The 13,410-nt window shown below is 43.4% G+C and overlaps 1 protein-coding gene across 1 annotated transcript in view; it reads right to left on the reverse strand.

Annotated features, from left to right (window-relative positions):
- Positions 1 to 1,438: 1,438 nt before the first annotated feature.
- Positions 1,439 to 13,410, reverse strand: part of abca12 (ATP-binding cassette, sub-family A (ABC1), member 12) — a 73,239-nt gene continuing 61,267 nt past the window's right edge. Inside the window, exons 65-77 of the mRNA XM_061088037.1 lie at positions 13,170 to 13,347; positions 12,929 to 13,044; positions 10,353 to 10,515; positions 9,882 to 10,135; positions 8,884 to 9,088; positions 8,523 to 8,632; positions 7,654 to 7,804; positions 4,491 to 4,625; positions 3,808 to 3,911; positions 3,417 to 3,509; positions 3,174 to 3,279; positions 1,982 to 2,119; positions 1,439 to 1,546 (exon numbers count right to left, since the gene is read on the reverse strand). Coding sequence (XP_060944020.1) covers positions 1,439 to 1,546; positions 1,982 to 2,119; positions 3,174 to 3,279; positions 3,417 to 3,509; positions 3,808 to 3,911; positions 4,491 to 4,625; positions 7,654 to 7,804; positions 8,523 to 8,632; positions 8,884 to 9,088; positions 9,882 to 10,135; positions 10,353 to 10,515; positions 12,929 to 13,044; positions 13,170 to 13,347 — 1,861 coding nt within the window. The remainder of the gene's footprint in view (positions 1,547 to 1,981; positions 2,120 to 3,173; positions 3,280 to 3,416; positions 3,510 to 3,807; positions 3,912 to 4,490; positions 4,626 to 7,653; positions 7,805 to 8,522; positions 8,633 to 8,883; positions 9,089 to 9,881; positions 10,136 to 10,352; positions 10,516 to 12,928; positions 13,045 to 13,169; positions 13,348 to 13,410) is intronic.

Here is a 13,410-nt window from a genome sequence, read left to right on the forward strand (position 1 = left end):
CATTATTGTAGGTCTTTGTAATTTATCATCTGACACGTTTGCAATCGCCACGGTAAACTCATCAGTCCAAAGTTTTTACATTTTCGAATTTTAAAGATGCACCGGCGCAGTACTTTTCATTCCCGGCCAAAACTGTTTCCCTTAATGTTTGTATACGCTCAGTTTATTTCCACACTGATGATAGCAGGCCCAGCTAATGTATCATCATTGGTTTAATGCATTAACCAAATGCCATTGTAAACAACTGAAGATGCAAAAACGTGTGAACAAATATCCCCTCTCTATTTAAATGTCATCGTGTGTTCTCCACTCAAGCAGAATATCCCAGGCCTATCTGAGGAATATTAATAAAGTTTGTGTTGTCCGGGTACCATTATGTGCACTGCCTATACTTTTCATTATCATATTTGAATGTGTTTGTGTTTTTAAATGAGTTTTTTTACACAATTTCAGCTTTGGATACACCAATGGCCATATCAGGTTAACTCTATATGTTCTATACTCAATGATAATTGAACAGGAATATCATTCAGTAATAGGCATACCTCAACAGTCCCTTTTATTTAGTTATGCACACTTATAGATATTTGTCTTCTAAGTGTGTTTCATTAATCCCGTAAAGATCTCTGCAAAATTTAGAAAATGTCAAATAAACACCTGGTTGCGATGCTAAAGAAAGAGACAATTCCTTGATCTGCCCCATAATCACATCCTCCCACCAACGTTTAATAAAATCGGTTGAGTAGTTTTAGCATAATCTTGCTAAGAGTCAGACAAATGGCAACGAAAACATAACCAATAAGTCTGAAATCAGCCATAATGTAAATGTGATTTAATTCTTGTGCAGCATAAAAAATCTACAATATTTATTCAACATTAAAAGCACATGAGGCGAATGAGCAGCTGTTGCATTTGAAAAATAGCTTTATTAGAATTACAAAAAATAGGCTTAATGCATTCAATGCCATTTAGAAGAGGTCCATAAGTACGAGAGAGTATATTGAACATTAATTTAAATTCATTCTAAAAGTTAGATATTCCCTTAGAGGAAGCGCTAGTGAGTGAGGCAAAAGTGCACATCGAGGATGTTTTTCCAGAGGACTTCATCCAGAAGGCACCATCACATGTTCCTCCAATGAAAAACAAAACAGTCACTAGTGAGACTTTTCATGTTTGTTGTGTAATGCATTTGATTTGCTTTGGAGTAATATATAAACAGTGTATCAACTACAGAGGGGAAAAAAGCTATATTCTACATGATTATTTTTATCCTTCATAAATAAAATCTGGTGAAATCAAGGTGTGCAAATGTTCATGTGTTTTTTGATTCTCATTACGGGTATGATTTGATAAGGTTCCCCCTCATATATAGAGAGAGAGAGAGACGGAGGGAGGGAGGGAGGGAGGGAGGAGAAGAAGATGGCAGTCAGTCAGTATTCTATGCATCTTCTGCCTTCTTGCTGTCCAGATCATCCCACTCTTCTTCTTGGCTGTTTATTGGTCTGGTCTCCATGCCGATCTTTCCCATGGCAAAGTTGATGAAGACCTGTGGAGATACAGCGACAATGTATGAGCCATTATTCTCTCTGAGAGCCATACATGTGAGCTAATCTGCTGGACAGTTTCCTCTGCGTCCCCCCTCTCTTCCTTGTGCCTTTGGTATCTTCCAATCCCAGAGCCCCAAAAGGGCAGAGTGGTTGAAGAATACTGGCTCTGGCTGCATATAAAGCTCACAGATTCTCTCCCCAACTCATATTCCATTTATTGTCCCTGAGGCATACCCTCTGTCAGTTTCCCTCTGCCTCTTTTAAACTTTCCTCTACTCAGTCTTTCGCTCTCAGCTTTCTTCTGCCCCTGCCTCACTCCTCTCCTCTCATCTCCTGTCCCTTTTTTCTCTCCCCCGCCCCCATCCCCCCCCCCTCCTACAAAACCTCACACTACTCCTTCTTCTCCTTCTCTGTTTGTGTCCTGTCTTCCTCACCTCATCCAGTGTGGTCTGGCTCACAGAGAAGTGTTTGATCTGCAGAGCATTCTTGTTTGACTCCAGCTGGTCGAAGATGTCAGCCACCCCTCCTGGAGCAACTGGTACGTGGTATTCCACCATGGTGGAGTGCTGGTCCTGTGTGTTGAGATAGAATGGTTATATTTTCTTTAAAAACATGAAATACTGCAAAGATATACTCATATCAGTACATAGATACACAAATACAGTATCCGATATGTGTACGTATATGTGTCTGGATTAGGCCAGAGAATACAGACAAAAAGTATTTGTCTGTGTTTGCCTGTAATTTAGAAGGATACACAAACACTGCAGGACAGATTACCCCGAAACTTGGTGGGAGGATGTGGCACGTGTCAGGTTAGACTCCATTAAAACATTTTCAGTTTCTTTTCCAGTGCCAGACATTTTTCGGAGAATAATTCGTTGAAGCTTGATCAAAAAATGTGACTGCTACTTATGATTTTTTACAATTTGGTTAAGATCAAAACAAAAATATCTGGATCTAGTGAATTTAAACATGGTTTCATAAGGGGATTGTTGGTGCTTGACCGAGTTTTGAGCTCTCTGAGTCCCTTATATTTCACCTAGATTTAAACCTGCTATATTTAATATTGTCATATTAACAATAGCCATAAGTTTCAAACCCCAGGTACACATTCTGTTGAATGTAAAACTTGTTTTAAACATGGAGCAGTTTGGAGCCAGAGAGCCAGACATTTTCTCTACAGAAACACCTTCAAATTAATGAACATTTTTCTCCATTTCTGTTCACCTTGACATCATTATAAAATGATAAAAATAATAATTTACATCTTGTTCCACAACCCCCACTGTAACCCAAAAAAAACTGTTAGTGCTGCGCCAAAGCTAGAAAGCAGACACCAGCTCATGTAAGGGCACACTAGTGGGAGTTAACAGTGCACCTTCTGTTGATGCTTTACACAAATTAGTTAGACCTATAATAAATGAGAAAATAACTCATGGCAACCAAAAGCTTATTTTAGAAGCATTTTTGCTGTAAAATATCATAAGTTAGTTAAAGGGAAGAAAGGATTTATAGAGACTCATCCACATCAAATCCCACTGAATGTATGGTGACATTCTACTGCGGTTTCAGCTCGGTTTGTCCAAATACTCTCGGCCAAGTCGGCCTGCTGACAAAGCTCACCTTGAGGTAAGTGCTGGGGAATCGCCGCTGCATGAAGCCAGTGATTGCCTCGGCGTCGCAGGAGGCCTCGGCCCTGTACATCCTCACGGTGAACCCGCTGCCAAACCTGCACAGAGGAGAGCGTACGAACAAAGCCCGGTGTTAGACCATGTCTGAGGGGCGGGGTGGAGGCCACAGTGGGGAGAGAAGGGTTGGAGGCAAAGATCGTCCTCCTGGATCGGAGGAGGAGCAGGGGTCACTAACCTGTTCTTAATGTGCTGCAGAGAGCCCAGGCATCGGAATTGACCTTTATCCATGATGGCAAGACGGCTGCACAGCGCCTCACACTCCTCCATGCTGAGGGGTAGCGACAAAGACAGAAAGATAAAAGGTCAGAGCAGGACCCGTTGAGCTTATTAGCAAAACTCGCTGTCACACATAAACAAATATACATTCAGTCACTGTATCCACACTGTCCTCTACAATATACTGTGGAAAACAAGCCAGTTGTATTTATCAAATAGTAACACCAAAATGTGCGGGTATATGCAGATTTTTAAACCCTGGTAAACTCCATTGCAAGTAGAAGAGTTTGCATTTCTTCCCCCCCAACAATATGCACAATACGAAGAGAAATTGTGGTGGGTTTTCTAACCTGTGAGAGGTGAGGACCACGGCACATTTTCCTTTAACTTCCTCGGATATAATTTTCCACAGGTGACGCTTGGTGCGAGGGTCCATGCCAGAGCTTGGCTCATCCTGCCGAGAGACGAGAGAAAGAGGGGATTAGCAGGGTGTGTGAAAAGGAAGAGGGTGAGGTGGAAATCAAGAGCGACAGATCAAGGGGTGAGGAGATGTTAACAGAGGAAGAAAGCGTGTTGCAAACAGTGTGCAGGAAGAGAAGGAAAAACCAAGGAGAGGATAAATATGAAAGAGAAAGAAATGCGTAATTGCAAAATCAGACAGGAGAGAGGAGGCCCAAGGTTACAGATGAATTAATGATGAAGAGAAGAATGCAGAGAGAAAATATTATTATTAAGAGGGATATTAAGAAGAATTTCAAGAACAGGAAATAAAAAAAAGGGACCGTAGGAGGAAAGGTAAGAGGAAATTGATTTAATAGACATACAACGTACAAATGAAGTAGAGTACTATTTGGAAGACTATGCTCGGGTAAGCCTGAGCAAGCCGACTCATTAACTATCACTATACCATTAACTATATGTCAGTTCTAGTCTGTTAAGTCAGTTTTGTTCAGTTAGTTTATTATGTGTTGTTTCGTGGCCAGTTAGGCGACTAAATGAGCAGCACGAGCAGCGGGAACAGACGCTTCCTCACCAGGAGCAGGATCTGCGGGTGTCCGATGAGAGCCAGCGCCGTCGAGAGCTTCCTGCGGGTTCCGCAGCTGTAACTGTCAGTGATGATGTTCCTGTGGTAGCTGAGCTCCAGCCTCTTCAGCAGGTAGTTCACCACCTTCGAGAAATACATTGAGGATGTGATTATACAGATAATAAACCAAATTTTAATAACACAATAGGCAGATGGACCACAGCTTCCAATCAATGCGGAGTCATAGTTGTGATAATAGCCATGCAGTTTGCTTTACCTTCTAAAGCAAGACTATGTCATTTCCTGAGGCCACAACTAGCAAATACAGGAGAATGGTGAATACTAAAAGAGTACAACAGATACACGAGTAGAGGAGTTTCAGAAGTAACAAATGTGATCAGAGGGTAACTTTGAAATGTGTTTTCAAAGCCAACACCAGTCATCAAAGAGTTTATTCATCGTAGCCGGAGCAGCCAAAGTTAAAACACTTTGTTGGATCCTATAAACACAACGAAAGCCCTCTCTGTAGCCTCCACACAAATCTGCTGTTTTACACATGTATGCAAGGATAATATACAAAGACATATGATCTTGTGTAAGCAGGTTTGTCAATAATAATAATAAAACATTTAAAGAAACATTGTGCAGCTTTTACTGAGCAACAGCGCCCTCTGCAGCCACACATGGTGATTCATTTCAGTTGGGCTACGTGTCAGGGCGATTGAGTGCTTTTCATGCAGAGAAAAAATAAACCCTATCAATCTTTGGCTGTGAAGTCCCTATCACTGAAATGGAAGACAACTGAACAATGGACATTACCCATCATGCCCTGCTTCCTTAACCAAAAGAGCTGCTGCTGTAACAAATACACCAAACTCTCTTTAAAATGCTCCATATGTCAAAAGTTACCTTGCTGAACATCAGAGATAAATGCTGGTTCCTATTGACTTCCAAGTCTTTTTAACTGATCCAGGGTCCCGCTCTACTATTGCGCTTGCTGCACCTGAAGCAGAAAGACTTTTCCCCAGGAGATCGTACCCACTCTGTACTTTTGCAGAGATTGTATGTATTTCTGTGGAAAGCCAAGGGAAAACACCACCACGTTATTGTGCTGCAAACTGATAATCAGCGTGGATGTGCAATGGATTTCCTGTCATCTACAGCCCGTCAATAGGTTTAATGATTGCTCTGCGTGGCTGAATGCTGCTCCCTGTAGTTTCATGAGCACGCGGATGATGTCAAGCACTCATTTGTGACTCCGGCAGCTCTAAACAACACCGCATTGTCACAGGAAGTTGATTATCCATTCCTTTAATCCATCAACTGGGGATCCTCTCTCTGGAGGACGAGGCCAATATCCCGCTACGCACACGATCCAGACACTGATCACAGCAGAAAACCCTGGATTTACAGAAATCTTTCTTTTTCTGAGGGTGCCCTCCCCCACTCCTTGGTGGCTACTCGATCTCCATGTGAGCTTTTGTTGTTGCCTCTTCAGATTCTGTCCAGTACAGCGGCACAGGAAATAACTGAGGTATCTATCAGTCTCACTCCCATGCATTTTTAATGTTGTTTGTCCAGCAATGATGACTTTACTCTGCGACTTTATCTAAACTCCATCCTGTCCCGAGGCTGCAAACTTCAGAGAACAGAGACTGATGCGGCGTAATGTGGTGCTGGATCAGTTTACCCTGTGTGTTAGACCACAATTTAAAGTAAGAGAAAGGAAAAAGAACTTCAATGGCCCACAACCATTTGAGTCACTTAAAAATCTCTATGCTCGCCTATTAATCACATGAAATACTGGGCAGCAAATACCAGCTCATTTTCCAATAGCTGGAGGTGATTTCCCATCGGTAAGCTTAAGCCGATTTCCCCATCAGCTGGCAAGCTTGGAAACCGGATCGATGAAGCGAGCCAATGCAATGGATCGCTTAGCTCGCTTTGATTCTTTGCTTTCTCTCTCCTGGAGGATTTGCCTATAGTGTTGATTTTTTTGCTATGATTCTGAGTTCAGGTTCCAGGTTATTGGGGCACTGAGGCGGATTTCAAATGCTGTACACAAACAAACAGCAGCAGCAGCAGCAGCAGCTACATTTGAACGATAAGCACTGGAAGCATAGCATAGTCCCGACTGGTTTGGATCAAAATGTTCTCTCATAAAAGCCCCTTTCTATCACCTTTGATGTAACAGCTCATTAAGCCAGACAAAACCATGTCAATACGAAATGACCCCATTAAGGCTCGTCTCATTATCCACAGCTAGGGGACTGTCAGTGGGAGACAACATAAGAGGGGCACTATATATAACCTCATCTTTGTGAATTAGCCCAACACCCATACTGTGACCATTATAACCATTGTTGGCATTTCCCTGACCAGAGGAGGAGGAGCTGTAAGAATAGCGACGACAATGATTAGAACCAGCAGGAACCACTTCTGTGCCTCGCTCGACTCGGATAAGTACGTGTGTGCATGTGCGCATATTTGCAAATGTGTGCGCGCAATTCTGTTTCTAACATGACCGAGGCTGTCAGAGACAATCAATATTTTCTTTGCTTCTGCATCTATGCGAAGATAAAAAACACAATAGTCAAACTCTCCCTGCATGCAATTTAGATTTGATGTGTCTTCTGCACATTCCCATCCACCTCAGAGCTGTTTCTTTCCTTCTCTTTCTTTTGTATAAAAATATCAAGATGGAAAATCAGAAATCACAACATCTTTTCAATGGGGGCATTGCAGATTCCCTTCATGTCACAAGCAGCAGCAGAAGCAGCAGCAGAGGCAGTGACAGGCAGGCACCAGAAACAAGATTGATTAGTTCTCTGAGAGATAAATGGGAAGAATGAGCATAAAGTGACATGTCAAATGAGACTCTCTCATCATCAAAGTATCGTTTAAATGCAAATGTGTCTGCACTGAAGCGTACAGCAATGGCTTAATTCTTAAGGTTGGATTGCACGAGCTGACAACAACAGCTTCTCCATTTTGCCCCTGATAGTGCAGATTCCAGCACACATCACTCTGCACTTCACACCCTCTGATTCAGCACGCACGGAAGTATCAGCAGTCGGGAATGGATGTTTTTTGAATTTATATGCGATAATGTGTCATTTTGCTTCTGGCTGAAGCTTTGAATGGCGACACAGAATCTGCAGCATCTCCTTACCCCTTTTCTTTCCCTCTTCGGGATGCCTCGGATGCGAGAGTAGAAGTCCAGGTGCTCTTCTCCTGTGAGCAGATTGTCCAGAGCGTCCTCCTGGGGACAGTAGCCGATGTTAATTCCCTTGCTACGGCAATCCATGATGTCGGTCAACTGCCTGCGGGGGAAAAAACAAACACAGATTAAGACAGACTCTCTTGTGGAATCCACCACTGGGACCAGTTGTCTCCAGTGGGCCAATGTTTGAAAAACCCACCATGTGGCCTAACAGCGGAGCAGGAACGGGGAGCAAGGCTCTATATACTTTCATACGAGAGCTTCGGATTCAGGAATAAGATACAGCTGCATCGTAGTAAATCCCAGACCATCATGTTCAAATTTGGTCTAATGCAAAGCAATAACACCCCTCATTTGTGGATATTTGTGTTACACAAATTGAATCTCGCCCAGATTCATTAGGCTGTGCATCCTGGGCACCTGCAAGGATTAAATCTAAATGATGGTTTTGCCTCTGTCTCGTCCTCCATAGTGATTCTCACAGTTCATCTTTAGGTTGCAGGAATATGCCTTAACTGTTTTTCAGACTGTACATCTATATAATCTATATTTTATATTTTATAATGACCTCTTTGTTTTCAGTGTGCAGATGTGGTCTAGTGTAACTAACCAGTGCAGTTTCAGTCTATATGTGCATCAGTTCATCCTGGAGTCCAAGTGACAACTGTTCAAAATGTAATTCCCTAAAGGTACCAGTGACGGACAACCCAAAACATGTCTCTGGCCACAAGCTGTCGACGGCACAAAGATCAAATAAAAACATGCTTTTCTGTCACATTTGCGTTCTCTATGAACTAATGAATGAATGAGCATCTTACCCATCCAAGTCCCTGATCTGTGCTGTGCCGTCAGAGGGGCTCACATCTCCAGTCAGCATCTTGAAGGTGGTGGTTTTTCCTGCTCCGTTCACTCCCAGCAGACCAAAGCACTGCAAACAATCACTCACTTCTTAGTAACCGTGAAGCTTTTATAGACGTTCGTAAAGAATTATGATACACTGATCAGTTTCATGTCATTGTAAAACTGGCTTTATGGATAAATGTATCAATGAAGGACTCGTGGAATATAACAGAGTCATGCTGTTGTCCCAAGAGCCAGATGAGTCATTAATTATACAACGGCCCCTTTTGATATCCAACTGCCTTGTTGGTAGTTTATAATCCTGCTCCTCGGGCTCACCTCTCCTGCAGGGATTCCCACAGAGAGCCTCTTGACAGCAGGGACCTTCCTCTTAAAGTGTTGATAGATCTTGGTGAGCTGGTCGACCTGCAGAATGTCCGTGTTGGCCGCTCCGCTGGACACCCGGAGGTTCTCTGCTGCCACGTCCTCATCCTCGTCCTCCCAAGCCACCTGTGGCACCGTCTTACGGCCACAAATCATATGCCTGCGAAAGAAGGAAAAGAAAGAGGTGTGTGAATTAATGGGAGTAACTGGCAGAGACTCAGAAAACGCCGGGTTATAAAGCAGTAGCAGTTCAGGATTTAGTGATATATTTGGGGCACAAAGAAAGAATTTGGATATTTATCTTTTATCATTTTGAACTTAAAGCAATTTAACTTTTTTCCTTAATTACTTAAAGTGGTTCTGATGCATGTTCAATTCCTCATTTGCATATTCTCAGCATTTATATATCACATTCCTATTCTGGGCTTCTGGGAGAGACAGTTTTCACATTCTGTACGGTTCTGCACATGCACTGTATTGTCAATGCACTCACAAAGCTGGATGGGTTTGGATTTTTATCCTTTTTTTATCCAAGAGTTCGACCTAATAGTTTTAGGACTATTGGTTTCACAGTGTCTCTCAAAAACCTGCACTTTCACTCACACAAATGTACTTGTTTACATTTTTTTAATGTTTGTTCTCAGATTGCTTCTATGCTCTTGGGTTATTCTCTTTTGAGATTGAATTTTCTTGCCAAATACCCAAACAAAAAGAATGCCGCGAGTGTGAAATGAGTTGAAGCTGGAGCTCAGGAAATTCAAGCACAAGCAGGATATATCCGAGTGGGAGCGTAGGGTTTGGAGTAGGAGCATAACAAAACCTAAACCTAAAATCCTGTAAGGTCCTGCTCTGAAACTGAAAGAATAAAGCTAAAGATAAACCCTGTAGATTTGTCAGCGGTAGTTTTTGATCATTTTCTGGCCCCAGACGTCTCTGGCATCAGTTTTCCTTACCTGACTTTTCGCAGAAGGAACTGGTTGAGCAGGAGACGCAGCGTGAAGAAGACCACGCCTTGGATGAAGGAGGCGATGAACATCCAGCCCATTGCATCTGTGGAGAACGGGTTCCGGTAGGCGTCGATGCCGTAGCCGCTGAGGATCTGGACCTCTATGTTTTTCCTCGCCAGATACATCAGCCCGTTCCCAAAGTTAAACTGGGGGAAGATGTGGAAGGCGTCGCTCAGCTTTTCGTAGATATTCTGGACGAGCTGCAGGGTGAGAAATTAGAAGAGGCGGCAGAGAATATGTTAATCATGACTTTTTCCTGCCATTGGACATGAGTACATTTGTCCATCCCGCTCCTCTGCAACTCAATATCACCAGAGCTACAAGGCTGAATTCAACAGTGAATGAACAGTCACACATTTAACTTCAGGGCTAAAGTTCATAACAAAGTGTATCTTGACTCCGGCAGTGGATGCTGACCTCAGGGCTGCGCATAGAAATTTGGCCAAGGAAGTAGAGAACGGAGGTGGACATGATGGTGTTGACACTGATGAAGAGGTTGATGCACACGTAGGTGATGAAGGCCATCTCTGCATCCTTGAAGACACCCGACAACAGATACATCCAGGGGAAGGTGGAAAACCTGAGGAATTGGAAAGGTGACATTGAGTAAAAAATGCAGCCACACACGCACCTTAAAAACATGGATACGGAGAGTTTGTACTTGTACCATCCTTCTCACAAATGCTCCCCCTAAAATCACAGTACTTTGCATGTCCAAGTGAAGTGGTTCAGGCAAAACGAAGCTGGAAATAGGAATCAAAGAATAGCCGAAGAAGAAGGACACCACACCATGACAAGAGTAAACATTCAGTCATGAAGCCAAAGGAGAGGAAGATAAATTACATCTCCTCTTATTCCCCTGCTAGTAAAACATCCTTTTCCTTTTATTTTTTCCCTTTTAATCTCTTTTCTCCTCTGTTCTTTTGATTGAGGTGTCTGGGTCAGCCAGACAGAGGAGGGGGAAAAAAGTGATGAAAAGCTAAAAGAAGTGGGGTTTGCGAAAAAGAAAAAGAAACAGACACAAACAGACCGAGCCAGACAGAGACAAAGCATCTGCGTCGCACCCAACACCACCCAAGAAAAGGTGCTTGGTAGGCAGAATGTGGGTGCCAAGCCATGACAGGGAACCGAAATCGAGGGAGGCTGCACACCAGACCAGGTGGGTGCAGCCTGACAGATGGAGCGCTGTGATTACTCATTGCTTGAGAGGGGGACATCTGTCTGACAAATGAGGAGCAGAGCGCTGACTTGGAGCCCTAAGATTTCCGGGCTCAAGACGAGGATCACGACGGCAACGGCAAACACGGGAGGAGTCTACACCTCTGCTGCAGCTGGGGAAGGATTAAAATCACCCCGGTGATCCAGATGCTGGAATCATCGGGTTGACAACTTCCCCAGATCTACATCTCACGGTTCGATTGATTTTAAATCCTTGTGGTTAATTAGTCTCTATCTCGCACCGAGTCTCACAATTATTGCTACAAGTCTCTCTCTCTCTCTCTCTCTCTCTCTCTCTCTCTCTCTCTCTCTCTCTCTCTCTCTCTCTAGCGTCTTTGGCTTGAATGGGATAAACTTGTTGGCAGTGATTTTTCTAGCAATCTCGCAGTTCTCCCACCATCTGTCTCTGCAGGAGAAACAGCAGCGTCGTCATGAACCCCCTGCTGTGGATCCAACCTGGCGGTTCACAAAGCAATACTTGCGGTGGAGGCCAGAAAGTACAAGGGAAAGTGTGATTTGCTTAAAACAAATGAGTTTGATCAAGAAACACATGATCAGTTCGACTGATGTCAGATGACTTAGACAATCTGTCAGATTATTTCCATTTAAATTCCTCGGATGCTGTGTGTGTGTGTATAATGAGGGTATATATGATGAGGATGGGTGTCTTGCTAAACGGGGGTCCACCTCTTGTGGTGACTTTCCTTCTTAAAAGAAAACTGCACTTGATTATAACCCTTTTGGCCCCGTTCAGACCTGGTATTACCAAAGAGAGCTGGTCACAAGTGGAAAGCTCTGAGAATGTCTGTTCACACCTGACATTAAAATGCATGTTGAAGGTCTCCTGTGACCTTTGGTGATAGAATCTCTTTGTGTGTGTGTGTGTGTGTGTGTGTGTGTGTGTGTGTGTGTGTGTGTGTGTGTGTGTGTCTGGGAAAGCGAGAGATAGAGAGAAATTGAGCAAGTGGAGTCAGTAGGTGCTCAATGAATCATAGCTGTGGGCAGACCTACCACGGGGGAAGATTTTACCCATTCGGAAAGAAAATGGAAATCATTCTGTGGTGTTCAGTGTTGATATCACAACTCAAATCACTATATTGAGAATGTGAACCGTAAGTTTTCTTTTGTTATGAAATTGCAGCTGAGAATGTCCTCCTTTAGATTTGGCCCAGGACACGTTTGCGTTCACACAGAGAAAAGAATGTAACCACATTCGTCCCATACTGCCTCCCACACTCAAAATAATAATAATACAAGAAAATGGCTTCTTCTATTAAAGGCATGTTACTTAATTTGGTTGGAGTGAACAGATCTCAGAATGCATTGAGGACGCATTACGTTCAGACCTGTACTAAATGCTGACCACTTGTGATGAGATCAGCACGGATGTTAATACCAGGTCTTCAAAGCTTGCACCAAACATAAAGATTCAGAATAAACCTTCAGATTCACTGCACGTAGTTGTGTTGTAGGGAATATTACAAGCATCAACACACACTTACAGTTTAACCTCCACATAGAGAGGAGGCAAAACCAACCAAACTGCCTGTTTTCAACCTGTATCATTGTGCCACTGTTGATTTTGGTTCCCAGTTCTCTGAGCTGCCTCGTTGTAAAAAGTTTAAGGTGCAGTTTTCCTTTTTCAAAATAGAAGGAAGAAAATATTTGACGGCCCGAGTGTCACGAAGCAGTGTGAGCCACAAGACAAGTCAAAATAGATTGACAATTGTTTCTCAGTAGGTTACAGTAAATCAACATCCTCTCTGTTCACTGACCCAAAGAGCACCAGAAGGAGCGTGACGGCACCCAGGTTCTGCCGATCTGTGAACGCTGGGACCTGGAAGGCTGCGATCACACAGACGGTCAAAGTCACGGGGATCATATAGATGACCTGTCGAAGAAAAGAGAGACACGATGTAACAACAAGATGTTATGAGCACATATTGCACAGTTTTTATCACATTGAACCAGGTTAGCGAGGTGTCGGTCTGCAGTTTGGCGATAAGTAGATGTTACCATGTCATAGAGGAAGTTCACAGCCCAGTAGAAAGGCTCGCTGATGCCGGCGATGTGCTGCAGCCTCTTGGAGCCGCTGTGGTGCTCGTGGACTTCATAGATGGCGAAGCTGGCCGTCATGATTGAGTAACCAGTCAGCACGCACACAGCCACGAGGATCTGGAGCATCCCCTGGACACTGTGAGGAACAAAGCAGGATCGTTCGAATAACAATGACAACACTAATTAATCATCAGGCGTC

Source organism: Limanda limanda, chromosome 16, assembly GCF_963576545.1.
Source record: "Limanda limanda chromosome 16, fLimLim1.1, whole genome shotgun sequence".
NCBI lineage: Eukaryota > Metazoa > Chordata > Actinopteri > Pleuronectiformes > Pleuronectidae > Limanda > Limanda limanda.